We start from the raw sequence: 27,678 nt of genomic DNA, 5'->3' as shown, positions 1-27,678 counted from the left end.
CCACCTCTCTTGAACCCCCGCCCTTGTCCAGCCTCTCTGGTCTTCCAGCTTCTTGCACATTCCAAGTTCTTTCTTTGTTCTTTCCCTTTAAACAGTGTATCATGGAGAATTCAAAGAATTCCACGAAGGGTAGACTACCCCCCGCCTGCCCCGCCCCTGTATTCCTGACTAGCTCCTTCTCTTTATTGATAGTTCTGCTTCAGTATCAAATTCTCCAGGTCCTGCCCACCCTGCCTAGAGTGGGTCACCCCCTGTAATAAATACACCTCTGGCCTTTGAGTTTCCCGGAGGACTCTAATCCTGTGAAGATGACACCTGGCGTGTGAAACACTTGCTGAAGCGCGCAGGAGCAGGCGGCGTCCTGGGGGCTGTGTGGGCCTCTGTCTCGGCCGCTGGCCCGGGCGACCGGCTCCACGCACTCTGAAGCTTGGGAGCCCGTGCTTTGTCCATGTGTTAGCTGAGTGACCTCGGGCACATCACCTTTCTGGCCATCCCCTCTTGAAGGCAGGAGTCCAGTCGGTCTCATGGGGCTGGCGGGAGGGGAGCGGAGGGCTGGGGGCTCGCAGTGATGTCTCCCCTGCTGCCCCCACCCGGGCCCTGGCAGGAGGCGGGGCCAGGGAAGGTGGTGAGGAGCCCCGCGCCGCTCACAGCAGCCTCTGGGGGGCGTAGCTGCGAAACCCTCGGTGGCTCAGGTGCGCTCTTTGTGGAACACCTGCTTTCCCAGCAGGACCGCTAGAGCAGCCCCCTGAGGGCCCCCCAGCTGGCCTCTGTGGGCCTTAGACCCGCCTCCTGGGGTCGTTGGGTGAGTGTTGCGCACGCGTGTCCGATCTGTTGGCTTCTGGAGAACAAGCTTGTGTGAGAAGTGAGCAGCACTGTGAACGCGAGAAAGGGCTGCCTTGAGCGTCTCCAGAGGCTCGCCTCGAGTTTTGTATTGACAGCTCCCACCCTTGAGTACAGCAGGTTGCACCTTCAGGTGTGGAGTGAATGGACGTCCGCTGGGCTGACAGATCCCAAGGGGTGGGAGACGGCTGGGGGAGGGCAGCCCTGGTCAGGGCTGCAGTGAGGGGCCAGGGAGGGCGTGCGGAGGGGAGTCGCGGGTGGGGGGCAGCAACAGGTCAGCCCCCTCTTCTGCCGCAGCCCCCAAGGGACGTGGGAGATCCAGGTCTGCAACCTAGGAGGTGCGGAGGTTTCAGCCCAGACCGGAAGGAGCATGCCAAGCGCTGTTACCCAGAGGCAAACGAAATAGGCACAGAAGCCGCGGAGAGCACCAGGCCGCACTCGCAAGGGTCTGGAGAGGCCTTCAGAGGGAGGGGAGCCTCCTGGAGCTTGCGCGCCTGCAGCCTGCCTGTGGCTTGTGGCCCCTCCCTTGGGCAGAAACCGCTGAGTCTTGGCTGATGCTTTTCCTGGCTTGGCCCGCAGGCCGCAGCAGCCCAGGGCCTCCGTGGTGTGACTCTGGCCTTGTTCTCCAGCGTGGAGGCTGCTGAGACCGTCACTTTCTCCCTCGCCAGGTGCCGTCCACATGGCCGGGCTGGTGTCTGGGCTCAGCCCACCACGAGAACGTCTGCGCCCCAAGGCCAGGGGCCCTGTCTGGTCACCATAAGTCCCAGTGAGACAGCCAGAACGTGACGGGGGGGATGCTGACTTCAGGGTCCTGAGCTTGGCTCTGCTCCCCTAGACCGGGAGTGAGAGTGGCCTGAGGGCACAGGAGCCCTCCATCACCCAGGATTTCCTCAACGGCAGCTGAAATGTGGGGGCATGCTCTGCGCCCTGCTGCGGGAGCTGGCCTGTTGGCTCAGCCACCGCCTCGAGGCACACTGCCTTTCCGTCCGAAAGGGTGGCCACGCCTCTGGGGACACTGAGGGTGGAGGTTAGCCCAAGCCAGATGCGCCGAGTGCGCTTCGGTAGGGCCACTGCCAGGGGGCTTCCTTGGCTGCTTTAGCCACTCCCCTTGGGCCACTGGGTCCCGCAGGGTGGCTGACACAGCACCGCCAGCCCCGCTGACCTCTGGCCTCACGGGCTGCAGCTCTTCACGCCGCTTCCTGGCTGGAAATGGTCTAGCTGTTGGTGCCATTCCTGACTCGGTGGCCGTGGCTGGTCCAGGACCCTGAGTGGGCATTCTAGGGTGGGGAGGACTGTGACCACTTCGTGAAGGGCAAGGGGTACTTGCCCCAGAAGAGTATCCCTGAGGGCAGTGATGTCGGTTATGAACCTAAAGGTCAATTTTTAAAGGAATTCTGATGGCTTTTTAAAAATTCAAAATGGGTCATAGAACCGAGTAGTGTAAAGACCCCGCCACACCTGTGTGTTGAGCACTCGGCTTCAAGTTGTCAACTGTCGCCTCAAGGACTCCACCCTCTGTCCCCAGTCAGTCTGACACCCAGAATGTTTGGGTGGCAGCTGGTGGACTCAGCTCTGTGCTGGGATTCCTCCTCCAGAGTCTGTGCCGGCTGGCCCAGACCCTCAGGGGCACCCAGCTCTGGGTCTGGCTGGCCTGCCTCCTGCTTGCTTCCCTGGCTCAGCACCAGGCCCCGAGCCCCGAGCCCTCCCAGCACACGAGGTCGGCCGCTGCCCCACCCCGGCGCTCTGGCCGCCTCGTCCACTTTGCGCCTGGATTGTTGGAGTGCTTGCCGCCCCCTGGTCTGGGCCCTCCAGACAGGAACGTCACGAGCGTTCTCGAGTCACGGTTGCTTCCTGCCTCTCCAGGGATGACCTGGGTCACCCTGATGGGTGCTCGTCTCAGAGTCTGAGAAAGGCACAGCACCACGCATGCGGGATGCAGGCAAGCTGGTGTCCCCACGAGCCGTGGACGTCGGGTGCAGGCTGCGCTTGAGTCGTTAGCTTTGGCTGGTTGTCTGGGTGATGTTAGTTTCTCTGTGATCTGTAGTGCACGTGGGTACTGTGGAGTTTAATAGTCACCGTGTACTTGTGTGCAATCAGAAATCTTTGGAAGGAGAGGTAGACCCCGTGTGCAGGGCGGAGGAGGAGGGCCGCGGTCTCTAGCGGCTGTGAGCTGGCGAGTTGCCCCGTGCCCTGAGTCAGGGTGGGCAGCCTCCTTCGCCTGGCCCGGTGCCGGCACGGCCGCCTTCAGGCGGTTCTGCCCTCCCCACCCCTGCTGAGAGGCTTCTGCTTTCCATCTGAAGCTGCCTGTCCGGGTTCCCTGCCCGCCTCTGCCCCCATGCAGTGGGAGGGCCCCCGCCAGACTCCGCTGCCCCCTGCCTCCGGCTGCAGTCGTTTCTCCTCTTCCCTGTCGGGGGTCTGGCATCATCCCCACTCCTGACCCTTGATGGTTCCGCCCACCGTGGTCCTGCTTCCTCCTGAGTTTGTTGGATTCTGATCGGATGCATCCTGGCGTGAACGGAACAGGTGAACTCTTTTGTGGTTTTGCGACTCGTGGTTACTTACTTTGCTTCTCCAGCAGTGTTAGAAGTTTGTGGGGAGGAGGACCTGGTCACATCTCTGCGTCGTGCACACCCGTAGGTGCCTCATCTCAGGTGCGGGACGTCGGGCCGCTGCAGGGAGGGGTGTGGAGAGCAGCGTGGAGCCGTGCAGACGAGGGAGTCCAGGCTGTTCTGGATGGTTCTGCTCAGCAGATAAGCAAAGGAGCACCTGGTCCCGGAGACGGGAGAGGGGAGTTAGCAGCCCAGGTGTGATTACCTTGAAACCGCAATCTAGAGGGCAGGGGGCGCGCCCTCCACTTTCCTAAGAAGCTCTGCCCGTGAGGACGCCTGGTGGTCTCTTGTTTGGCCCTGTCGCTGCCGAGGGTGCGGTTCCACCCCTGGTGCGGGGGTCCCTCAAGCTGTGGGGTGTTGCCAAAGGCAAACAAAAGGAGGCGTGCCTTGTAACCCAGGCGGGGCCTGTTAATAACGGCCTCTGCCTGAATGAGTTGTGTATCCAGGTGCAGTGACCTGCTTGGCACAGTGAGTGCTTGGAGAAGACGCTTGAACTTGTCGTTTTTGAGGCTGTTTGTGATGGCAGAGCGCTCCGGCGCGTCCTCTCTCCGCTCGCCAGTCCTCCCCGGGCTCTGCTCTGACTTGGTGGTGAGCAGCGGGTGCTCCTCCTGACCTGGGGACCAGGGGAAGGACCAGGGCGGGGTGTGACCCGGTGGCCTCTGCTCAGTCCCTCGGCATCCAGGCCGGGCAGGGCAGGCAGAAGCAGAAGGTGCTGCCCGGGCACCTGCTCTCCGAAGCCTGTCCAGGCCTTGGGGCTGGGGCAGTGCCCGCCTCGTCCCCGCTGACCCCGTCCTCTCCCTCTTTCCAGCGTCCCTTCCGTCCTCCTCAGAGGTGCGGTGTGAGGGAGTGATCTGGCCGCCGGGTGTGGAGAGACGGCCCTGTGGGCCACCGGGGGCCCTTCACAGCCATCGGGTGCTGAGGGTCACCCCAGGGAGCACTTGGGGACCCCTGCCCAGGGCTGAGGTCAGTTTGGGCGCTAAAGCTGAGGGTGGGGCTGGGGCCCGGGGCCCTCCCCAGACTCCCATCGTGTGTCTCTGTGTTGAAGTAAAGCCCGCCTGCCGCCCAGGCTGCGTCCTGAACGGGCGGCACCCTGTGCTTCAGCCGGTGCAGAGCTGGCCCTGCTTTCCTGACTTCCTGGCCGCGGAGACATCTGCTCCCGCACGAGCCGTCCTCCGGGTCCCACGCTGTTCACCCCGGGGTCTGGGCTCTGCTGAGTGCCACGCGCGGTACTCGTCCTCGTGGGCGGCGGCTCTTTCCGCCATTGCCCCGCGGCGGGGCGCCGTCCCCGGAGCTTTCCCGCGGTGCGCCTGACAGCCCCAGCTGCGGGGGCCCCGCCCCGGCGGCTTGGCCCCGCCCCGGCGGCTTGGCCCCGCCCCGGCGGCTTGGCCCCGCCCCGGCGGCTTGGCCCCGCCCCGGCGGCTTGGCCCCGCCCCGGCGGCTTGGCCCCGCCCCGGCGGCTTGGCCCCGCCCCCGGGGCTGCAGCGCTGGCTCTCGGGACTCTGCCTCAGGTCGGGCCTTCATGTGCTTAGCGCCAGCTGGGGGTTTCCGAGGAGCGGAGGGAGGCGTGGGGGAGCGGGAAGCCCGTCCCCAGCGCTCTGGTCCGCGGGGGCCGGCGCGCACAGCCCTCCGCTCCGGTCAGGTGACGCTGCAGGCGCTTTCACAGCAGCAGGGCGCTCTCCATGCGCTCCCCGCGCAGAGGCGGCTGCCGCTGCCGTGCGCTCCCGTTCCTTCAGCCCTGTGGCTTTGGGCGCTTGACTCGATGTGTGTGCATTTTATTTATTTCTGTCTGTGTGTGTGTGTGCATTTTAAATAAGCCGGCACACTCACAGCCCCACGGTCTTGAAGTGGAATGATGCTCTGAGTTCAGTTTGAGTGGTGGCCTTCTCACGACCACAGTCCATGCCCTGGGGGACTCTGGCTGGAACTTGTGTGTCCGTGGTTCCAGGTCTCACGAGGCTAGACACAGTGGTTCCAGATCGGAAAAGGAGTACGTCAGGGCTGTGTGTCGTCACCCGGCTTAGTTAACTTCTATGCAGAGCGCATCATGCAAAGTGCTGAACCGGATGAAGCACAAGCTGGAATCAAGATTGCTGGGAGAAATGTCAGTAATCTCAGATATGCAGATGACACCACCCTTACGGTAGAAAGTGAAGAGGAATTTAAGCACCTCTTGATAAAAGTGAAAGAGGAGAGTGGAAAGGCTTGTTTAAAACTCAACATTCAAAAAACTAAGATCATGGCATCCGGTCCCATCACTTCATGGCAAATAGATGGGGAAACAATGGAAACATTGACAGACTTTATTTTCTTGGGCTCCAAAATCACTGCAGATGGTGACTGCAGCCATGAAATTAAAATATGCTTTCTCCTTGGAAGAAAAGCTGTGACCAACCTAGACAGCATATTAAAAAGCAGAGACATTGCCGACAAAGGTCCATCTAGTGAAGGCTGTGGTCATGTATGGATGTGAGAGTTGGACCATAAAGAAAGCTGAACGCTGAAGAATTGATGCTTTTGAACTGTGGTGTTGGAGAAGATTCTTGAGAGTCCCTTGGACTGCAAGGAGATCTGAGCAGTTCATCCTAAGGAAATGAGTCCTGAATATTCACTGGAAGGATTGATGCTGAAACTCCAGTACTTTGGCCACCTGATGGGAAGAACTGACTCATTGGAAAAGACCCTGATGCTGGGAAAGATTGAAGGCGGGAGGAGAAGGGGACGACAGAGGATGAGATGGCTGGAGGGCATCACCGACTCTGTGAACATGAGTTTGAGTGAACTCCGGGAGCTGGTGATGGACAGGGAGGCCTGGTGTGCTGCCGTCCATGGGGTCGCAGAGAGTCGGCAACGGCTGAGCCACTGGTCTGTCTGGGTGGGGAGGGACTGGACCGACTTCTGGTTACTAGAGCAGGTTTTCTGAGGCTTAGTGCTTGCCCCATCCCAGAGGCCCAGGCTCTCTAGGCCACATAGTGCTCTAGGCCACTGCAGCACACTCGTGGACGGGAGCCTTCCTCACTCATCTCCACGGTGTCGTCCTGTGTGCTGGAAACGCCCGTTTGTCTGGGTGAAGGAGAAAAGACGCTTTATCACTTTGCCAGGCAGAGGGGGCACAGTGTGCCCCTGCTGTAAAAGCTCCGTGTCCCCGCCTCCCCCGGGAGCATTTGCTGAGGGTTAGAACTGGCTGTAAGGGCGGGGTCTCCGACAGGATGAGGGTGTGAGCAGGCTTGCACCAGACGAGGTGGCCCTTCTATTTCCCATCTTGTTCAAAGTCCCATTAGGACTTCTCCAACCCCTCACAGAAGTGGGGATCGTGGGAGTGCGGCCTCCCCACTACCCGGAGAGCTCACATCACGGGACCAGCGTTTCCCCTCCTCCCCCGTCCCCCCTCCCCTGGGCCATCTTCAGTCACATCTGATACCGTGTGAGTCTCACTGCCCGAATCAAGTGCGGATCTCTGGAAGACAGGGCTTTGCTCCTCCTGAACACTTCACAAGGCCTGTGAGATAAGCACTTTCGTAAGCTCTTGGCTTGACACAGACCATCCTCACCGGGTGGTTGCCCCGGGGTGGCTGGGACGCGCTCAGGGCTGGAACCTGGAGAGCCACCATGGTCCCAGGCCTGGAGCCCCAGGGTCAGTGCTGGGATGAGTCAGACGTGCAGAGTGGAGAGGCTGACGAAGCTCGTGTGGCTCCTCTAGCCCAAATAAGACACACCCTCCCGAGAGCAGCGGCAGCTTCTCCAGGTCTCCTTTCCCTGAGCCTCATCCGCCGTTGAGGAGTCTTTCCAGCAGAAACTGGAGGGCTCCGTCAGACCAACAGGGACGTGAGGAGAAAAGAGGGAGTCGAGGTCTGGGATGTGGCTTGAGACAGGCTCCCGGCTGCTGTGAGGGCGGGCAGGCGTCCTCCTCTCAGGCCGGGAGCATCTGCTTGCGGCTGGTGACTCAGCCAGCTGCGTCCCATCCTTTCCTGCCCTCAGCGCAGTTCCCTGGGTGCCAGGCTGCGCCGCTGCGAGTGGTCTCTGCCGCAGGGGGTGCTGTGCGCCGGCCCTCGCTGCTCGGCCCCTCTGAGCCCACTGGCCGAGGGCTGCGGCCTCAGTGGCCTGGGTGCCACGGGCCGCCTGTGCTCGCCCGCCTGGCTCTGGCGGCCTGGGGGCGGGGCCCTCTCAGGGCTGGTGTCTCAGGGCCCTGCTGTTGAGGTTTGCTCCCTGGAGGCTTCCTCCTCTTTCTCTCAGTGTCTCGGTCCAGCAGCCTCCAGGAGGGGCTCCGGGGAGGCGCGTCCGTCCTGGTGCTCGCGGCCTCCTCGGTGGAGGGGCTCCCCGGGACTGAGTCACCCGTCCCGCTGCTGCTTGGCCCCAGGCTGGGAGCCTCTCCTCTCGGAAGGCTTCAGGGCAGCTCGCCTCGCTCCCCAGCTCAGGGTGGCGCTTCAAGGAGCACCCCCCACTCGCTCCCCCCGCATCGGGGCTGTGCTCCTCCCCAGGGCTCCGCAGCCTGGGCCCTCCTCCTGTCTCCATCTCCTGCCTCCTGGCTCTGCCCTGCGGGAGACGGCTTCAGGTTCACCTCTGACCTTTCCCTGCTAACATCTAATAAACTTTCATTTGTAAGAATTTTTTTTTTTGGCAATCTGACTTTTCTGGTTTTGCAGTGTCCTGTTCTTGCTAAATGGATGTGGGGGCTTGTCTGTTGCCCTTGGATAATGAAGGTGGGCTCTTGACGTTTGCTGCCTCCTGCTGAGCGTCTCCAGGGGGCCTTGATGTGTCATGTTAGGGGTGTGGGAGCCCGTGGTCAGCTGCTCACTCTGACGGGGCTCTGTGAAGGCAAGTGGAAATGATACCTGCAGGTTCAGTCCCTCTTTCCAACCTGGGTTTTCAGCGCTTAATTTTACTTTTATTCAGGCGAGGTTATGATAGGGAATGTGTTTGTTTGGATTATGACTTAAGCTAGCGCCTCACCCTTCACGTGGCTCTGTTCTTCGGCAGGTGGGCTCCTCTCCCGAGAGCAGCAGTGCGCACTGGGACCTGTGTACATATGTATTCACTTATTTTTCATTCTGGCTGATCCCTTACCACCATCCTCTCAAAAAAAGTTCACGATCTTTAAAGAATTCGCTGCCCAAGAGAGTATAATACTTGAAAGGACAAACCAAAGAAAGTTTAGGTCTTCTCCCACTCAACAGTGTGGACGCTGTGGACGTGCGAGCCGGACGCAGCTTGCCCCCTCGCGGGGCCGGCGTGGTGGCCCCCTCCTCTCTGCAGGCAGGCTCCCAGGCTTCCTTGGTGCCCGGCGGCGTTTAAGGAGGGTGGGACAGTTCTCTCCTGTGCTGGCCCGAGCCGTGCTTCGCCAGTCAGCTCCCCGGGCTGTGCTGCAGGTGTGGGGAGCTCGCCTCGGGCCCTGGCACCCCTCCTTGGGCCTCAGGGCAGGGCTTGAACTTCTCTCTCTGATGGGTGGCGGATAAAGATGTGGGACGAACCTCTTTTCCGTTGAGGCAGTCCGCGTGCAGGTTGGAATAGAATCTCCAGGCACAGAGCCCCGCATGGGGCACCAGATGAGGGGGCGGTCCGAGCGCAGGTCGGAAAAGAATTTCCAGACGTAGAGCATTTTAGGAGGCGGTGAGTTTATTAAGAACAAAGAGCAGAAATAACGTGGGCACCGAAGAGTGCAGTGGGCCGAAAACTCCCGACAGGAGTTTTCCTCTCAAGGGAGAGTTGACAGTTTTCCTGAGTTAATGCCAATTTTTATAGCCTCGAGACAAAGAAAGTGCCTGCTGGAAGGCTGGTGTGAAGTGATCAGTTGGGGAGCCACAGGGTGTTCCCTGGAGTGGGCCTCTTTGTCTACTGGGGAGTCAGGAGGCTTGCTAGTGATGATAGGAGGGGGCTTTTGGCGATGGTGATGAAGGGGCTCAGTCAGCTTCGGAGTGACCTGGGTTCCGGGCTCCCCTTCCGTGGCCTTGGCGCAAGGCCTCGCCCCTGGGGTTTTGGGGGCAGGCCTCAGCGTCTCCCACCTGGCGAGCCCTTCCCACTCTGTGCTGTGCACGCTGGTGCTGTGCTTCAGAGGGCCTTGCCCCTTCCGCTGCAGGCCTGGCATGCGCCCTGCCGTCCTCCACGCTGCTGCGATTCGGGTCTTACGCTGGGTGCAGGGTCAGCCGCCAGCCACAGGCTTCTGTCCCGCGGTGGCTGAGAAAGAAGCCTGCGCACGCGGGCAGCGCCTGGCCAGGTGGCCTGGGAGTGGGGCAGGGCTGCAGAAACCTCCCTCCCCGGAGGCCCGTTGGCTGATGGTGTCGTGGTGCCTAGATTGGGCATGTTTCCTTCGGTGGCATGAAAGCCTTTGGGTGGGCGGAGGGCATCCGGTCCCCCTGAGGCCAGGAGCTTCGCATGGGCCCCAGAGGGAGGGGCGGGGTGCTGGGAATGTGGTCCCTGTCACGGCTGGGGCGGCCGCCTTGAGGAGGGGGGGGTCAGGAGAGCCGGGAGCGCGGGCGGGAGTCCCCAGCGAGGCTGTTCCCCGAGCGGCTCCCTCCACACCCTGTGCTCCCTGTGTCTGTGTGCCTGACAGGCTCCTCCGGTGACCTCACGTGACCCCGTGAGGTGGCACCGGCCCATCCGCCCTCTGCAGGAGGGGTGCACGGGCTCCTGGAGGTGGCGCCCTGCACGGGGTCCCCGGTGAGGGTCTGGGTGGCCAGGGCCCGTGGCCTGAGCGCGCGTCCGGCTCACGTGCAGGCACAGCCGCCCAGCGGCACGCCGCGTCGGGACGAGGTCTGGACGCTGCCTGAGCAGAGCTCCCCACTGTGGAGGCCTGGAGGCGGAGGCCACCACAGAGCGGCCCGGGCGTGGTGAGCCGCGGGGTGAGGAGGAGCCGAGAAGGGGAGGCCCCCAGGTGTCTTCTGGGCTCCCGCTGGGGGACGCGGGGGCCCGGGTGGTGGGTCAGGTCTGGACCAGAGACCAGTGGAGCTCTGCCTGGGCAGAGGGGCAGCCCCCCGTCCCCCCGAGGATGGGCCTGCTCAGTCGCCTCCGTCTGAGGTGCCTGGGGTCTGAGAGCCCACGTCCGTGTGGGGCCCCTGCCGCGCGCTGCCCCGGACTGCCCGGCGCCTCTTTCTGAGCCTGGCTGCATGTGTGCTGGTGCGTGGGTCCCCTCCGCTCTGGCTGCCTCTCCAGCAGGAGCCTGTTGCTGCCTCTGGGCCCGGCGCAGGTGCAGGCTCGGGGAAGGAGGCAGGAGGTGGGAACTCTGACCTCACGTGGGGAATGAGTTACCTGGCACCGAGGTGGCTCCGTGGCATCTAGTTTTCTTCGCACGTTAGTGCACATCTGTCTGTCTCAGCATGTAGCGTCCTTCCTGGGATTTCTTTTGGGATGACAGGTGTGGTCCTGCAGCCCCCTGCACACTCGTGGTGCCCGGGGTGTGGGTGTGTTTGGAACTGTCAGAAGCCCACGGTACCTGCTGGACCAGGCTTGTTGGATTCTATTGTGGGGGTGCGGGGTTCTTTATCAGCGAGCCCAGCTCTGGGGAGAAAGGCGGGGAGACCCATCCTGCAGGGAAGGGGGTGGCCTGCGAGCAGGGGCCCGGCTGGGGGCCCCTCCTTCCTGACAGGTGCGCACCTGGCCGTACCTATGTGGGGCTGCGGGGTGTGTCCTGCCACCCACAGAGGCTCCAGCGCAGCTGTGCGCACAGTTGTCGCCCTGCAGGCCATCGCGTAATGAGACCTGGCTCCGAATGGGTCTCTTGCTGTGTGTGTGTTGGCATCTGTGAGGTCAGCATCTGCCTTGAGCTGGAGGTTGATGAGGTCGGGCTCATCTCCTTGGTCCCCCTGGGAGGCCCTGCATGTGGGAACTTTGCCTTGGGGGCGCTAAGGTGACTAAGCGCTGGAGCTGGGAAGGCAGGAATCGGAGGCAGCCACCACTCTGCCATCGACTGTGCTACTGGTGAGCAGCCCTCGCCTGGCCCCACTGCCGGCCCGAGCCAGGCGGCTGCTTTCTTGCCAGGGTGACCGCCGTTCAGGGCCCGGCCGCCTTTCCTTGCTGTACTGAGGGCCCCTCCCTCCGTGGCTGCCCTGGGCCTCGGCCAGACTGGCGGGCAGGCCGCCCGTGGGCCCCGGACAGCTGCTGCGAGGCCGCTGGCCAGGGAGCCTGTGCCAACGTCTTTCCCCCTTTGTATTCCAGCGAAGATGCTATGAGGAAGGCTGGAGTGGCCCACAGCAAGTCCAGCAAGGACATGGAGAGCCATGTGTTCCTGAAGGCCAAGACCCGGGTAAGCCTGGGGCAGCGCGGGGGGCAGGTGCCAGGCCGCGGGGCGGGGCGGCCGCCCGCTGCTGGGTGCTGCTCTGCGTCTGTGGGACAGCTGTGGGAGGGCAGCGTGTGGGCGCCCAGGCCGGCCTGTTGGCACCCTGTCCGTGCCCAGCTCCCGTGAGTCCTGTAGGGTGCTGTTGGGCCTTGGCGGCTCCTGTGGACAGTGCCCCGAGGCAGAAACACTCTGTCCTCAGGCCCAGGCCTCCCCAGGGGTCGGGCCCTGGCAGGTGGGCCCAGAAGGGCTCCCGCCCCTTTCTGCGTGACGCAGGTGATGCTCGCGGAGGGTGGGGCCCTGGCGAGGACAGGCTGGGGGCGGCGGATCGAGTGATTGGGGTGGGCCCTCTGTGAGTTCTCGCAGGAACTGGGGCCGCCTGGGCGCCCCGTGACCCCTCCTGTCATTGTGAACGCTCCCCAGGGGCAGAGCTGCTGGTCGCAGTGAAGCGGGACAGACACACGGAAGGCGGCTTGTCTGGGCCACCTGGCTCCGCCGAGCGCCAGGCGCCCAAGCGCGGGGCTGCAGCTCTGGGGCCCTCTGTGTCGAGAGCTCAAAGCAGTACTTACGGTCGGGTATTGGTGTGGGTGAGCCGGCTGTCGAGACGCACAGAGCTCGGTCGGGGAAGCTTGAGCCTGTCTGAGTGTTTAGATGAGGTGAATACTTTCTGAAACGGGAAGGTAGAGCTGGCTGGCCTGGCTTGTAGACCAGCACACACGTCAGTGAGCACGTGTGGGTGGAGGCTGAGCCGCCCGTGCACACAGAGGATGGTGAGCATTTCTTCTTCATAAAGCCTGTCAAGCTCTGACTCACACATCGCACAGTTCACCCAGTAGAGTCTGCGATTCAGTTGTCTTTAGGGCCTTCACAGAGTTGTGCAGCCATCCCCATGATGTGTTTCAGAGGATTTTCTTCTCTTTCTTTTCCTGTTTTTGATGGCACCGCGTGGCTTGTGGGATGTCAGTTCCCCGGCCAGGGACTGAACCCAGGCCCTGGCAGTGAGAGCCCGGAACCCTGACCGTAGGCCCCCAGAGGTCTCCCCAGAGCATTTCCCCAGGACGCTCTGCGCCCATTAGCCTCGCTCGCCGCTCTCCTCAGCCCTAGGCAGCCACCTGCCTGCTTTCTGCTGCTGTCGGTGTGCCTGTCCTGTCCTTTTCTCATAAATGCAGCCGTAAGATACACGTTCCGTGACTGGCATCTTAGAAAGGCATTTCCGGCGTTTATCCGTGAACCACGTTGTGGCGTGTATTTCACTCCTCCCTGTTGGCGGGTAATATTCCATTGCGTAGGTGTAGCGCGTTTTATTCATCCATCCGTCTAGTCAAGGCTACGGTTTCTGCAGTAGTCACGTATGGATGTGAGAATTGGACCGTAAAGAAGGCTGAGCACCAAAGAGTTGATGCTTTTAAACTGTGGTTTTGGGGAAGGCTCTTAAGAGTCCCTTGGACTGCAAGGAGATCCAACCAGTCAATTGTAAAGGAAGTCAGTCCTGAATATTCATTGGAAGGACTGATGCTGAAGCTCCAATACTCTGGCCGCCTGATGCGAAGAGCTGACTGATCAGGAAAGACCTTGATGCTGGGAAAGATTGAAGGTGGGAGGAGAAGGGGACGGCAGGAGGAGATGGTTGGATGGCATCACCGACTCAGTGGACGTGAGTTTGAGCTCCGGGAGACGACGAAGGACAGGGGAGCCTGGCGTGCTGCCGTCCCTGGGGTCGCACAGAGCCGGACAGGCTGAGCAGCGGCGAGCCCGTCAGTCGGGGCGCACCTGCTCCCGCTTCTGGCTGTTGCAGCGATGCTGCTCCGAGCGTCTGTGTGCCGGCTTGCCTGGGCACGCGTGGATTCATTTCTCCTTGGTGTCTGCCTGGGTAAGAAGTTGCTGGATCAGATGGCAGTTCTGTTTAACCTTTTGAGGAGTCGCCAGATTGCTTTCGAAGCAGCTGCGCCGTTTTCCGTTCTCGGGGGGGTGCATTTTGTTCCAGCTGCTCCGTGCCTCAGCAGTGCTTGTCACCGGCTTACTGAGGCCTTCGTGGTCGTGCGAAGTGGTGCCTCACGTGGTTTCTAAAGCTGATTCGTCCGTGGCCGCGCTGGGTCTCCATTGCCGTTGCAGCCTTTCCTGAGGCGTGGCGCGTCGGGGGCGCCCTCTGGTTGTCGTGCGCAGGCCCCTCGTGGCGGCGGCCTCTGGGTGTGGAGCACGGGCGCGCATGCGTGGGCGTCGGTGCCTGTGGCTCACGGTGCTGGAGCTCAGGCCCAGGCTCCGTTGCCCTGGGACACCCGGGATCTCAGACCAGGGATGGAACCCGTGTTGCCTGCCCTGGCAGGCCCATTCCTAACCGCTGAGCTGCCAGGCAGCCCCTCGCTGTGGCTCTGACGTGCATCCCCAGCTGGCTTACTATGTTTATCGGTCATTTGTATGTTTTCCTTAGAGAAATGTTTGTTCAGACCCTTTGTCCGTTTTGAAATTGAGTCATTAGTGTTTCTGTTGAAGAGCTCTTTTCAAGGTTTGGAGACGCGTCTCACATTGAGTGTGATTTGCTGGTCTTTGGGGGATGAGATGAGCTGGGAGCCTTGGGCGCTTACTGGATGGTTTCCTCTGGAAACGCTCCCCGTGTTGTCTAGTACTGTTGGTTGCTGCTGTGTGAGGAGCTGCCCCGGAGAGTCGTGGCCTAGAGCGGTGATGGTGTCCTGACTCTGGGTTGGGCGGGGGGTGGAGTAAACACCCCTTGCAAGGCCCGGGAAGCAGGCACAGTGCTGGGGTGGCCCAGCCGCACAGCTCCCAGGGGACTTGCCCGGGAGGTCTCCCCCCCGGGGCCTGCGGCCAGAGCCTGCCAACTTTCCTTCACCTCCTCCCATCTCGCAAAGCAAATCCAAACATCCAGTTTAATTCTTAACACCTGAATTCCAGCAGGTGGGTCTGCTCTCTGTCTCAGAGAGACTGAGGGAAGCAGAAACCACAGTGCTTGGGGGTGTGTGATCCCAGCTGGTGCACTCTGAAGACTCAGTGGAGGGGGCCAGAGAGCCGACCTCTGTGCTGCGTGTGTGAAGAGGCTCATCACAGCTGTGTGCGTTGCTGATACTTGCTCATCATTTGGTTGGTTGGTTGTTTATTTTTGTTTTTTTGAAGTTCAGTAACTGTATTGGACCATCAACAGTTCTCATCCACAGTAACCGCAGATTTTTGAAAGTGGTGACAGGCACATAGGGAACCCGCCTATAGAACTTGTTCGGTGGGTCTCCGCCATGTCTTCTGGACAGCTGCACGCAGATCCGTGTGGGGCGCTCTGCAGCCCCTTGGCCCACAGCTCTGTTGGGCCTGGTGCTGATGCACACGTCAGGGGGTCCCCCCTTCATGGTGAATTTCCCGGTTTCTTGGCATGCCCAAGGGGCACGCTTCTTGAAACCCACTCCATAGGTGCGCTTGTGAAAGTTGATGGTATTCTGTCTGGTCACCGCCTCGGTGACGGCGGACCACCCTCCTCTGTGGGAGTTTTTAGACGAGGCTTGTATGTTACGCGCGGCCCAGCTCTTGTGCGTGGTGTAGTCCTGTGCACAGGTAGCGCGTGTCTCTGGTTTGAAGCGTGAGTTCCCGTGGCGGGGGCCAAGGTGAAACCCAGGCACCAGGGAGGCCAAGAGCATTGGACTCGGGAGGCAGCCTGGAGGCTTGTCAGAGGCAGGCCAGGGGCGCACAGACGGCCCGCAGGGGACGTAGGGCGCGGGCTGGGAGAGGGGCGGCGCGCGCGAGGCTGAGCAGGAGGCCCCGCCTTCTCCAGCCCTGCCTGTGGACCCACAAGCCCACGGTCGGCCTTTGACTGAACCTGAAGACACCTTCTGCTGTGCTTGTTTGATCAGGAACAGTTATCGGACGAGAAGAGCACAGCTGTGCACACTGAAGACTGCAGACGGCCTGAAAAGGTCAGCATTCTCGCAGCAGCTGCGGACGCCTGCCGGAAGGGCCTGGGCGTGGCCGGGGCGGCAGGGCCAGAGCCGCCTCCCGCCCCCCGCCGTCGGGGGTGCCGCCCGGGCCTCCCGCTGCTGCGCCGGCAGGCTTCTTTGGTGCTCTCCGCGGTTTTCGGCGGCTCTGTTCCCATGCTGAGAGGGTGCTTTAGGAACGCTCCGTGCAGTCCCTGGGACCGTCTCCACTTCAGCCGTGAAGAACTGGGGCATGGGCTAAGCGGCATGGGGCACCTTGCTGGCTTTCTTGGTTCGATCTTAGTGTTCAGTTTAGACTGGGCAAGGAGCCCGCGGTCGTTTGTCACGCTGATCGGTCTTTGTGTGTCTGGAACAGTTTGCGCTGTCTAAAGGTGAGATGCGAAGCTGTGTGGATGGCGACAGGGCGCTTGGCAGAGCTCCGGCCTGCCCTGCGGCTGACGCAGCTTCCCGCACAGGAGGGGGCTCGCAGGCAGACTCTGTGGAAGCTGACAGACTGCTCCCGTGGGAGCTCCGGGGCCTGTCCCCGCCGAGTCTTGGAAGAGAGCAGCTGCGTTACCACGCGCGGAACACTGAAGTGGAACCCAGCCGCATACCATACACGGTGTGGTATGAGACAGTAACTCAGAATGGAGGAAAGGTGTAAGAGTTAAGCTGCAGGACCCCTAGGATGAACCTTCGTGACCTCAGGTTAGGCAGTGGTTTCTTACGCGACGCCAAAAGCACGAGCAGCGAGGCCTGCATCAGAACTGAAACTATCAGTGGACACGTGTGTGTGTGTGCGCGCGCGCCTGAGCCCCTCTGAAACCACCACAGCATTGTTAATTGTCTGTACTCCAGTGCAAGATAAAAAAGTTTAAAGTTAAAAAAACTTCAAAGCTCTTGTGTATCAAAGGACGTCAGGAAGAGGGTGAAGAGGCCTCTGAAGTCGGGGAGGCACTTGGGAACCGTGGATCCGGTGAGGGACTGGAGCCCACAGTGTAGAAAGAAGCACAGCTCCATGCCAGAGGAAGCCAGACCCCCAGCTCAGACTCAGGCAAGCAGCGTGAACAGACGTCTCCCCGAGCAGACGTTCGGATGGCCAAACAGCACGTGAGGTTGCGCAGTGTCACCAGTCATTAGGGAGGAGCGAATCCAAACCGCCGCGAAGTGCAGCCTCACGTTCGTGACGGCGGTGATGAGAACAGACGAACACGGCTCATTCACTGAGGAGTGCTGGCGAGAAACTGGGAGTATCAGGCGTCGCTGGAAGGAGGGCCCAGTGGAGCGGCCGCTGTGGGGACGCTGGCGATTCCCCAGAAGTTAAGCAGGTGCCCTGTGTGCGCAGAGCGTGTGCGCGGATACCGGTGGCATCACTCACTGCAGCCAGAAGGTGGGGCCCCACGCGCGCGCCGCCCGGCTGTGGGGGGCCAGAATGCGGGCTGGCCGCAGGATGGGCTGTGCGGCGGGATGGCGCACGGGTGGCTGGCCCAGCGCGGCTGGACCTGGAAAGCATCAGGCTGAGTGCAGGGACGAGGTCGCCAGAGGGCACGCGCTGTGCGAGGCGTCTGCGTAGCCTGCCCGGAGTGGGCCGGTCTAGAGAGACAGGGTGTTTGCTTCTTGTGGCTGCTGCGCAGGTTCCCACAGACCTGGCAGACTCCAGGCTCGTGACTTTGGCCTCAGGGCCCAAGCTTTCCCCTGGCAGCCATGTTTGCAGCCGGGAGTTTATCGGTTTGACCTGCTTGCTGCTTGTAGACTTTGGGAGCCTGATGCCCTTTTAAAATGTTACCCTGTCTCCCTCTTTTGGCCCAGGCTGACAGTGGCTCTGCCGTGTGGCACTAACCCTGTGGGCCTCGTGTGTGTGACAGATTCCCCGTCAGATCGGGGGTCCCCACAGACCTTTCACCCCTGTACCTTCATCCCCCGTCCTGGCGTCTGTGAGGTGACCCAGAGGATTCCTCACATGCCTCGTCTCCTCGGCCCTGGCAGTCTGTCCAGCCACACCCTCAGCCTTCTCTCCAGAGCTCACATTCCTACAGTGAATCTCCTGGTTTTCATGTTGGGTTTTTGGTGACTCAGACAGCCTGGGAATTTTCCAAACGAGGCCCAGGTTCCTCTCCGCGCTGCGTTTCTTCGCTGGGTTTCCTTCTTCCTCTCGCGTCTTCCTGCAGGCTGGCCGGCCCTCCCCCGCTCTGTTCATCGCCACGCGGCCCGCGGCCCGCGCAGCTAGACGTTTGCCAGGGCCGCAGGGCTTCTCCCTGCTCTCGTTTCCGGTCACGCATTCTGCTTTCCGCGGAGCCCTCCCCAGAAGTACCTGGACCGTCTGCCCCTCTCCCAGCGTCCTGTTCCTGATGACATCTGTGTCTTGAGGACGACGTGAGCGTCCTCAGCAGCTCCTTCAGTTCCTCTGCGTCCTCAGTGACAGACTGCTCAGCACCATGTTCCCACCACCGACCTTCCCGAGGCCTGGCTCGGTCCCGCCTGCCCCGTATTTCCTGTGACCTGGGGGTTGGGTCAGGGGAGCGCAGTGTGCAGGGGTTGTGTTAGCGGGAGTGCGTGGGAGGTGGTGCCTCATTGTTGTGTGTGGCGTATGTACGGTACTTCTGGGTGTCTTGGTGTTCCCACAAGGCCACAGTTGGTCAGGAGTTGGGACAGGGACAGCCTGGCTTTTTTATGAAGTAGCCCGTCCACTTACCAGCTAATGATTCCACCATTTAACTGGGCGCCGCAAACTGGTAATTGTCCTGAATTCTGGCTTTTCTTCTACATTTATTAGGTGGAATTTTCTTGCCAAGAAAGGCTTTCTTTCGTCCACCAGGGCTTCTTGGTTGCCTGAACCGCAGTCTTTGGGGACCCCCAGGAACCCCTCTTTGTGAAACGGTGGCCGGGGGGTGCAGTTCAGCCGCTCCGCTGCTGTGGTCGTGTCGGGGCCCCACTGCCGCCCGCAGGCACGCTCCCGCTCCTGGGCCCCTGTCGCAGCCCCCGCCTTTGGCGGCTTGCTTGCCTCTTAGCTCAGGGTCAGCTCTTGCTCTGAGGAGCCCGCGTTCCTGCGGGGGGCGAAGTGGGCCTGGCGGCTTGCAGTGCGGGCCTGAGGCTGCGCAGTGCTTCTGCGCCTGTAGGAGCCCTAAGGAGGCCTGTGGTTGTGAAACGACAGCGATCTCAAAACCCCGTCATTTCTCACTGATGTCTCCAACTGCGGCGTTTCACTTTCGTTTTAGGCGTGTATCTGTTCTCCGAGGTGGATCTCTGGCCTGCTGCTGTCGTCGGCAGAATTGCTTCTTTAAAGGGCTTGCAGAACGGACAGGCCAGTGTCACCGCTAGCGCTGGCAGCAACAGACGGAATGCGGGTGACCGTTAGGGACTCCTCACAGCTGTGTGGGCCTTAAACATGTACCCTCTCTCTGAGGACGTTTTTGCTTTTTGAGTTTCAAGATGGTCGGTCCGAAAAACCCTTTTCCCTGTGTTTCAACACCACCTTGCGTTTTCTCGTACGCTGGGTTGATTCTGCATTTTTAAAAATTGTGCTTGTTCTTTTGTTGGGCTTTGTCTTCGGTTTGGTGGAAGATTTGTATACTCCAGCATGAAAGCTGCGTAACAAGACAGCAGGCCTCCTTCCCGGCCCACGTCCTGGCCTCTCTGGGGTCTCATTGTCAGTCTGCAGCCTTCCCTGTGCAGATGGGAAGCGGAGACGTGTTCAGACTCGCCCAGTCTCATCCCAAAGGTCTGGCAGTGGAGCCTCTGGTGTGTAGCCTGGGCCACTTCAGCTGCAGCCTCAGTGTGCCGCTCCTGCCTCCACTTGGTGAGGGGAGGCGTCCTCCGCCCTGGCCAAGATGTTGACGGGCTGGACCCAGCGTGGGAGCCGCGGGAAGCCTGGCCACGCGCCCCTGTCCTCTGTGCCCCGTGTCCCCGCCCCCCCGGTGTGAGGGGGCGCGGGTGGGTCTGTGGAGCGAGGGCTGTGCCGTGCCCGGCCACACCCAGAGCCAGGGTGGGGGATGTGCGCCTTCTCGCCTTTTCGAGGCTGCCCTGGGAAGGGTGCCTTGGAGCAGGAGTGGGCCCGTAACCCGCGCGTCTTGCTTGGGGGCCCAGAACTCGCCCGCCTGGGGAGGCCCGTCTGGACGGGAGGTCAGGCAGCTGCCCTAGGGGCTGGAGGGGCGGACCGTCAGCCCACGAGGGCTTGGCCCACAGGAGCACCCTGTGCCGGCTGCGCCCTGCCCCCTTCTCCCATCAGGCGGCCACTCCCCTCTCTGTTCCCTGAGGTCCCCAGAGTCTCTGCAGCCCCGGCCGTGGGCAGCCCCAGTGGGTGCGGACCGCGGCGCCCTCTGCCCACCTGGCTCCAAGCACTCCTGGTTCTGTGCCAGGGGCTTTGGGGACACACGCCTGGGCCTCCTACCCTGTGTCTTGTGTCAGAGGAACAGTGTCTGGCGCTTTGGTTTTGCCTGAAGCGCAGTTGATCCACACTGTTCTTGTCTCTGCAGCAGGGTGGTTTAGCTGTGCACGCGCATGTTCTTTCCCGTCGCAGGAGGTCCAGTGCAGCTGTCTGCGCTGCGTGCCTTGTCCATCCTGTAATCGCTTCCCCTGCTGGGCCCGGTCCCCCCGCCCACCCCTTCCCTGCCGCCACCCCCGTGGCCTCTGCAAGCCTGCCCTGGCACGCCTGTGAGGCTGTCTCTGCTTCACAGGCCGTTCGTTTGGCGTATTTTGGATTCTGGACGTGAACGATGGCACGTGGGATTTGCTTTCCTCTGGCTTGGCTCCGCGGGGCCGCCTCCGGGCCCTCCGTGCTGCTGTGGCTGGCGCGGCTCCCTCCTCTCTGTGGCTGGCAGTCTGCCGCGCGCGCCGGTGGACACTCAGCCGCCCCCCGCCGGGCTGTGCGCGTGCTGCTGGGTGCTGGGTGCGCGCGTCTGTCTGAGTCGCGCCGCGGGCTCCGGGGTCGCGGGCCTGTTTTCAGCTTGTTTGAGGGGCCTGCGTGCCGGTCTCCATGGCAGCTGCCCCGGTGTGCGTCCGCATCAGGGTGAGAGGGCCCCCTTTTCTCCACACCCTCTCCAGCATTTGTTCTTTGTGGGTTTTTTAATAAACTGGTTGCTTTGTAACCAGCGTCCTCTTGATTTTGAAGTAGAAAAAGTTCAGCAGATCCTTTTGAGGTTTCTCTGACCCAGAAGCTGGCCTTACAGAGTCAGCTCTCGACCTGGCCGGCCCCCCATCCCCATCTCCTCGCCTCGGCCACCTCGTTTCTGAGCTTCCTTCAGCCCCTGCTTTCCTTGCTCCCCACTTGCCAGCCTGCTGCCCTTCAGGGGCCGGCCTGCTCAGGTAATTTGGGGACTTCTTTCCTCCCAGAAATTGAGGGGAGTCAGGAGGGGGCGTGTTGAGCACCCCTTGCTCACATCCCCACTCCTTGCTGCCTGCCCTGTGGCCTCCTGGGCCTTTCCCCCGTTGTCCTCTGATTCCCCGGCTGAGGACACGCTAGCGGCGGTTTGAGATGGATGAGGGCTCACAGGGTTAGAAAGTGAGCTCTGTGTCGCGTTCTTGGAGGCCCCCTTGGTGCATCGCCTGAGAGCCGTCCCTGTGCCCTGCGGCGGGTCCTGGTGAGGGCCGGCTATGGCCCGGTGACTTAGGAGGGGCTTGAGAGAGCAGGCGGGCCGAAGCTCTGCCCTCTGTCTGCCTCGAGGGGTGGTCCAACTTCTCTGAAAGAAGAGTTTCGTCACAAACATCCCTTCGTTGCCCCCAGGACAAGCTCACAGTAGTGATTTCCCAGGAACGCCCGGCAGTGAGTGTCCTTGGTTACAAAGAGGACAATCCGTGGAAGGCAGGCCCTGCTGGGCGGGTCCAGCAGCACCGGGAACCGGGAGGGCCGTGGGCGGGGGCCTTCACCTGCCTCCCTGAGTGGCGCTGTGCCCTCTTGCCCTCTCCCCGACCTCGCAGTGAGTTCACCAGGGTGGGGGTGGCCAGCCAGATTTGCATGGAAATACGACCTCAGTAGTGCAATGCAGCAGGCTGTGGGAAAAGCGGAAGTGCTTCTCCAAACATAGCCTCCCGGGCCTGCTTCCGAGGTGCCCTGTGACGCTGGGCAGGCCCCGCTGTGGAAGGGGGGCTGTCTGAGGCGCCCCCCACCCTTGCAGGGTTTACAGCGGGCTGGAGGAGCAGCGGCTTCCGCTGTCTGGGCACCTTCCTGGCTTCTCTCTCTGTCTGCCTTTCTCTGGCCTGTGGGAGCCAAGCTCTGCCAGCCTTTCCCGAGGGATGGATTCCAGAAGAGGCCGAGCTGGACCGACAGACAGACAGCGCGGTCGCCTTCTCTGCCCCTGGGAGGATCTCAGAGGGCCTGGGGCGGGAAGGGGCGTTGCTCCGCCTCACTTCTGCTCTGAGCTTCAACTGTTTCCTGTTTTTACTTTCAGGACGAATACCTTTCTCTGGTGGCCAGGCTCATTATTCATTTTCGAGACATCCGTAAGTAAAACGTCACATCTCTGGATGGTGTGGTCACCGCGGGAGGGCTGTTTGGACAAAGCCAACTTTCTGGGAGCTTCTTCACGGCTTCAGGCTTGGTCCCGTGTTTCCCAGCCTCCCAGAGCTTCAGCCTGGACCCTGCTGGTGTGGCCAAAGGGAGGTGTTAGTGTGCGAGGGTCTGTGCTGGACAGGTCCCGCTGCCTGTCTGCTTGACCTCCCCTCTTCAAGGACTGCCGCTTTGCTCTTTAGGCGGTTCCTAAACGCGCAGAGTCCACCCTGGAACGCATACTTCCTTCCCTGATATCTGGGTTTTTTTCTTTGACCCACGGAGACTGGACCTAACCGTGTTCCCGTCAGGCTGGACGTTACTGGGGCCAGCTTCCTCAGCACATCCCGCGTCCTGCCCTGGTGAGGCCTGGCCTGCATCCCGGCTCCCCTCGGGACCACTCCGGGCTTCCAGCCACAGCGCCTCCTGCCGGCCCGCGGTGTGCGCCCGCAGGAGGCGGCACCTCCCACACAGCCCAGTGGGGCGGCTGCGGCTCCACAGTCCCTCACCTCAGGCGCAGGGAGACGCCGGGGCCCCGGAGTCCCTGCAGGGCCACTGCGCCCTGCCACACTGACTTCTTAGACTGACCTCCCTCTCTCTGCCATGTTTGGGGCGGCCCCGTGGTGCTGGGATCAAGAGGAGCCACCACCAGGAGGCTGGGGCCTGAGCTGCCTGTCCTGGCAGGGGCTCAGCCTGACAGGCCGCAGGGCCCCTTGGGAGCTGGCCCTGGCACTTCCTTTGTCAGGGGTGCCCACGGCGGCCTCACCCCGGGAGAGGGTGGAACTGCTGTGGCCGCTCCCCGCCAGCGCCAGGGAGGGCTGGGTCCAGCTTCTAAGCCGTCCTGGACAGACTCAGTTTCCTCATCCAGAAAACGTGGATGCCGCCCCGGAGCGGGCTGGAAGCAGGGCTCTCAGCCCCCGGCCACCCTCAGCCTCCCATGTGTCAGCACTGCCGGGGGTGGGACACACGCGTACACGTGTTCACACGCACACACGTGTGTTCACACGCACAGATGCTGAAGCCCTCGGGTGTGTTTCGTCTAGTTTCTAGGCAGAGTCGGGTCAGGGTTAGTAAATGACCTCTGGGCAAATGCTTCCTGCGCTGACTTAGCATGGAAATAGGTGACTATAACATATTAAACAGTTATACATTAAACATTATAAAGAGTTTTAACTGTTTACTTTGGTTTCTCTTCTTTCTTCTTCTTTTTAACATAGATAACAAGAAGTCTCAAGCGTCTGTCAGTGGTAAGAGTTTCTCCTTTCTGAAGTTCTTCCCCACCTCGGAGTGGGTGGCAGGGCCGGGATGCCGGGAGCTGTGGGCGGGGTCACTCTGCTGGGAGAAGCAGGTTCCCAGAGGGACGCCACTCCCGCCCCTAACCCCGCCGCCAGGCCGCCCCGTCCCATCCCTCCTGGCAGACTCGCTGGCGGTGGAGGCTTGTCTAGAATGGTGAGCTCCCTGGGAGACCACCAGAACGCATAGCGGTGCCCTCAGTGTAGTCGTCCGTGGTAGCATTTCGTAGAGAGTAGCTGTGAATCCACCCTAAGTTACAAAGTTTCCTTGCAAGTTGAGTTATCATTAATTTTATTTTTTAATTGCAAGGTTTTATCACACGGGAGCCCTGTTGATTTAGCCCAGGTCTCGCTGAGCAAGCCACCAGTGAAGGGGTTTAGGTGACCCCAGCGCCCAAGCAGGAGTAGCCGGGGGGGGGGGGGGGGCTGCTGGCCTTCCTGGGCTGCTCGTGCTGGGGGGCAGGGCGGGGTCAACACGCCCGGCCGGAGGGCGTCTAGGTTCCGGTGTTGGACTCAGCGCCCTGGGGTGCTGGGTTCTGTGACAGGGTGCTGGCGGGGCCCCTCCGCCTGTGGGTGGCCGTGGGCCTGCTGTGACACAGCCTCAGCTCCTCCCCAGGCCCTGGCTGCTGCCCGGCATCGCAGGCCTTCCCACACTGGTTCTCGGGGCTCTTTCCCGAGAGCTGCTCCTCTGTGGGGTCCTGCCCAGACTCAGCAGAGGTGGGCTTCAGGTGCGCACGGGGCTTCACCTCTCTTGGGGGAGGCCGGCCCCCAGGCTCTGCTGACTGGAGAAGGGCCCTCGACACTGTTTTCTCTGGGTGTGCTGCTGTGTCTCACCCCTGAGAGGGGCCTCCATCCAAGAGGGGCGGAGCCCCCACGGGCTGGCTCGCCCCAGCCCCAGGCCTGCTGTGGGCTGGGCTTCCGCCTGGAGGGGCCCCGGCCTCTCTGCGTTTGGGGCACTGAGGGCATCAAGCCTGAGGTGGGAGGAAGCGTGGACTCAGTAAGGCTTCCTGGCCCAGGAGCCTGGCCCAGGTCGGGGGGCACCACCCTGAGAGACACACCCTGTGCCCCGCAGACCCCATGAACGCGCTGCAGAGCTTGACGGGCGGGCCCGCCGCGGGAGCCGCCGGCCTCGGCCTGCCTGCCCGGGGCCCGGGCCAGGCCCTGGGCGGGATGGGCGGCCTGGGCGCCATGGGCCAGCCAGTGCCTCTGTCGGGGCAGCCGCCTCCGGGCGCCTCGGGGATGGCCCCCCACAGCATGGCCGTCGTGTCCACAGCCGCTCCGCAGAGTGAGTACACGGGCGGGGCAGGGGCCGTGCAGCCTCTGCCTGCGGGGGGGGGGGCGTGGGGGGCGGCCTGGGGCCCCAGCCCCGGGGCCGTGCTCTGCCTCGGGGCTCCTCCGCCCCAGCCCTCCAGGGGCAGCAGTCGGCTCCAGGACTGGCCTGGCCCCAGGCCTCGGAGAGCAGGGAGAGGGGCTGCACTGCGCTCCTGGGCCCCTGGAAGGTGCCGAGGAGCCGAGCCCCGCGTGCCCCTCCCCCAGCTCCCCACCGTAACATCCTAGTTGAGTCACAGAGCCGCCACGGTGCCGTGCACGCAGGCCGTGTGCACGTGTGTGGCTTGGGGAGGTCTTGTCACGTGTGGAATGGAGTCAGCACGCGGAGCCTCCGCGCTAGCGGCCGTCCTGGCTCCGCCCTCCAGCCCTGAGCCAGGCAGTGTTCTCGGCCTCAGTGGTCTCTGCAGGTGTTGCCTCAGTGGGGCCGTGTGATGTTCATGGTTTTGAGACTGGCTTTTTCACTCGGCATGATGCCCTCAGAGCCTCCAGGTGGTGCCTACCATCCTTCCCTGCTCACTGCTGAGGAACGTTCTGGGGCCGCGGTCCTTTCATTCACCCAGCCTTGGAGGACAGGCAGGTTGTTTCTGTTTGGGCTGTTAGGCTAAAGCCAGTGTGAGTGCTCGCGGACAGGGTGTGGTGTGCCCACGTGTCCAGCCTCGTGGCCCTTGCGGGACCCCGTGAGCAGGGCCGCTGTGGCCCCAGCACGGGTTCTCTGCCCGTGTCCTCGGTCCGGTCCCCTCGCTTCTCCGAGGCCGGCCGCACCGTCACGCCCCGGCCACCGCCGCCCCCAGAGCGTCGTTTTTCCTCCTTACTGAGTCCTGCCTTGTGACACCTGGCTCCCTGCTTGGCTTTTCACCTTGAGCTCCGTGTCCCCGCTCAGCACAGGCGCACAGGGTGGCTTGCAGAAGGCTGCTCCGCCTCCTTTTCGTGTGATACTCTGGTACACGATTGAATTTCTCTTCATCACAAACTTAGGTTTTATGATAAAGTACAGGTCTGAATTGGACGAGCTTAGCGTGAGTCGCAGCCTCACTCCCGAGACCCTTGGCCCAGCGGGGAAGTGCTGGTGCCAGCCTGCACCCTCCCTGGCCCGACCTTGGCCGCATCCCGTTGTCAGCCCCGGAGGGGCCTGGGCTCCTGCGCGGCGCGGAGGGCGTTGCTGTGGCCCCTGCCCTCATGACTCACTGCTGCCCCCACAGAACCCCCTGTGACCTCTGGGGCCTGGTCTGCCTGAGGTAGGTGTGTGCCCGAGGGCGCTTGCCACCCTTTTTCACCCCTCCGAACGCTGCCATGGAATTCAGGCTGCTCAGGCCCTAGTGCCACGTCCCAGAGTATAGGCCCTGGGTCCAAGGTTTGACCAGGGCACCCAAAGGCAGTCGAGAGCCCACTAGGCACCTCCAGGTGGCCTGGGTTAGTCGCAGGGAGCGCACTGCTGACTCTGGGTGAGGCTGGGCTTTTAAACTCGGCATATTTTTGTTCCTTGAAGAGTTTTATGTTGTGTGTTTGAGACCAACTTTAAAAATCCGCCCTGTGTCTGGCTTTTGGGAAGATGGGTGCCTAGGGGCCCCCGCCCCGGATGGCTGGGTCCTGGGTGGCCTGTGTTTGGGCTGCAGGGTCCTTCCATGCAGGAAGGGTGTGGCGCCCTTGGCATCCCCAGCTGCGCCGGAGACGGGGCTGGACTGGAAGGGAGTCTCCAGGGCAGGCAGTGTGCGTGGTCAGCAGGCTTGGAGGGAAGCAGGCTCACCTCCCGGAGGAGCAGAGACAGGATCCACCTGTGGAGACCTTCAGGGCCTCAGCTTTGTTGGGTGTCAACGCGGGTGCGGGAGGAGGTGGGGTCTGGACTTCCGAGGGAATGAGCGCTGTGACGCTGTGTCGGGACTGGCCGAGCAGAGGTGACCAGTAACTGCAGAGAGCCTGTAGGCGTGAGAGGAAAGTGGGTGAATAAGCAGGTCAGTTACAGCTTGTGGACTGGAAGCTGCCTTTGAAGGCGTTACCCAGTATGGAGCCTAGAGGAGAGGTCGTGGGAGCAGGAGGCTGAGAGGCGGAGGCTGAAGTCAGAAGTGCGGCTGGCGTCACAGGGCGGCCCAGAGCGGAGGGGGTGAGGGGTGGCGGCCGGGGGGCCCAGGGCTCCACGCGGGTTCCACGGGCACCACACCCCAGCCAGCCCATGTGCCGCAGGACACCAGAGCCCAGAAGGCGATCTCAACAGCCGTCTGTCAAGGCGGGAGCATTCGGCAGACTCAGGGATGGAGTCAAAAGCCGCTTGTGATGTTAGCGCCCCAGGTACAGAGCCACCAGCACAGCCGAGGAGGCCCTCCCTGAAAGGGAGGTGAGCACACGGACATGCTTTCTTTCCCTCACCACCTTCTCTGACCTCTCAGACCATCCTTCCCAAGATACCAGGTCTAAACAGGCAGAGCAGCATTTTCCATGCCCGTATCCACGGGCATCAGGCCACGCCAGGGACTCTCAGCAGCTTTGCACCTTGGGGGCTGTCTGGCGGTGTGGGACGGTCGGGCTGTTGCAGCTCGTGCGGGCGGGCTCCTGGCCTCCGGCGGGCAGAGACCAGACGTGGTGCTGGGTGTCTTCTGTGTCCGGGCGGCCCCCGGCACAGCGTGCTCTGGCCCGTGTCAGGAGGGGCACAGCTGGGAATCCTTTCTGTAAACAGATTATCTCCGTGCCACGGTCCTCGGAGCTGCCCTCCACAGGCCCCCGGTCTGTGATAGGTCGTTCCATCCGGAGTCCAGTGTGGGGCGCCTCTTGCAGCCGAGGAGATAGATAGAGAGCAGCAACAGAGCCAGGGTCCCTGTGGGGCTCCCGAGGCTGCGCCCCGGGCGCTTTCTGTCCCACCTCTTCCTGCAGGTGAGCATGAGACAGACAGGTGCCAAGCCAGGCTGTGTCAGCAAGAGGGGGTAGCGTGGACCCAGGTCTGTCGTGTGCATAGAAAACCTAC

The 27,678-nt window shown here is 62.1% G+C and overlaps 1 protein-coding gene across 2 annotated transcripts in view; it reads left to right on the top strand.

The window, feature by feature from the left end:
• Positions 1–27,678, top strand: part of MED15 (mediator complex subunit 15) — a 43,073-nt gene that overhangs the window by 3,140 nt on the left and 12,255 nt on the right. For both annotated transcript variants that reach the window (XM_018044834.1, XM_018044835.1), the window contains 4 exons: positions 11,595–11,682; positions 22,007–22,058; positions 23,322–23,351; positions 24,469–24,681. In XM_018044834.1, the coding sequence (XP_017900323.1) occupies positions 11,595–11,682; positions 22,007–22,058; positions 23,322–23,351; positions 24,469–24,681 (383 nt within the window). Of the gene's footprint in view, positions 1–11,594; positions 11,683–22,006; positions 22,059–23,321; positions 23,352–24,468; positions 24,682–27,678 lie in introns of those variants that run through there.

The sequence above is a fragment of the Capra hircus genome, unplaced genomic scaffold (genome assembly GCF_001704415.2).
Source record: "Capra hircus breed San Clemente unplaced genomic scaffold, ASM170441v1, whole genome shotgun sequence".
Taxonomy (NCBI): Eukaryota; Metazoa; Chordata; class Mammalia; order Artiodactyla; family Bovidae; genus Capra; species Capra hircus.
This window is presented reverse-complemented; position numbering and strand designations above follow the sequence as displayed.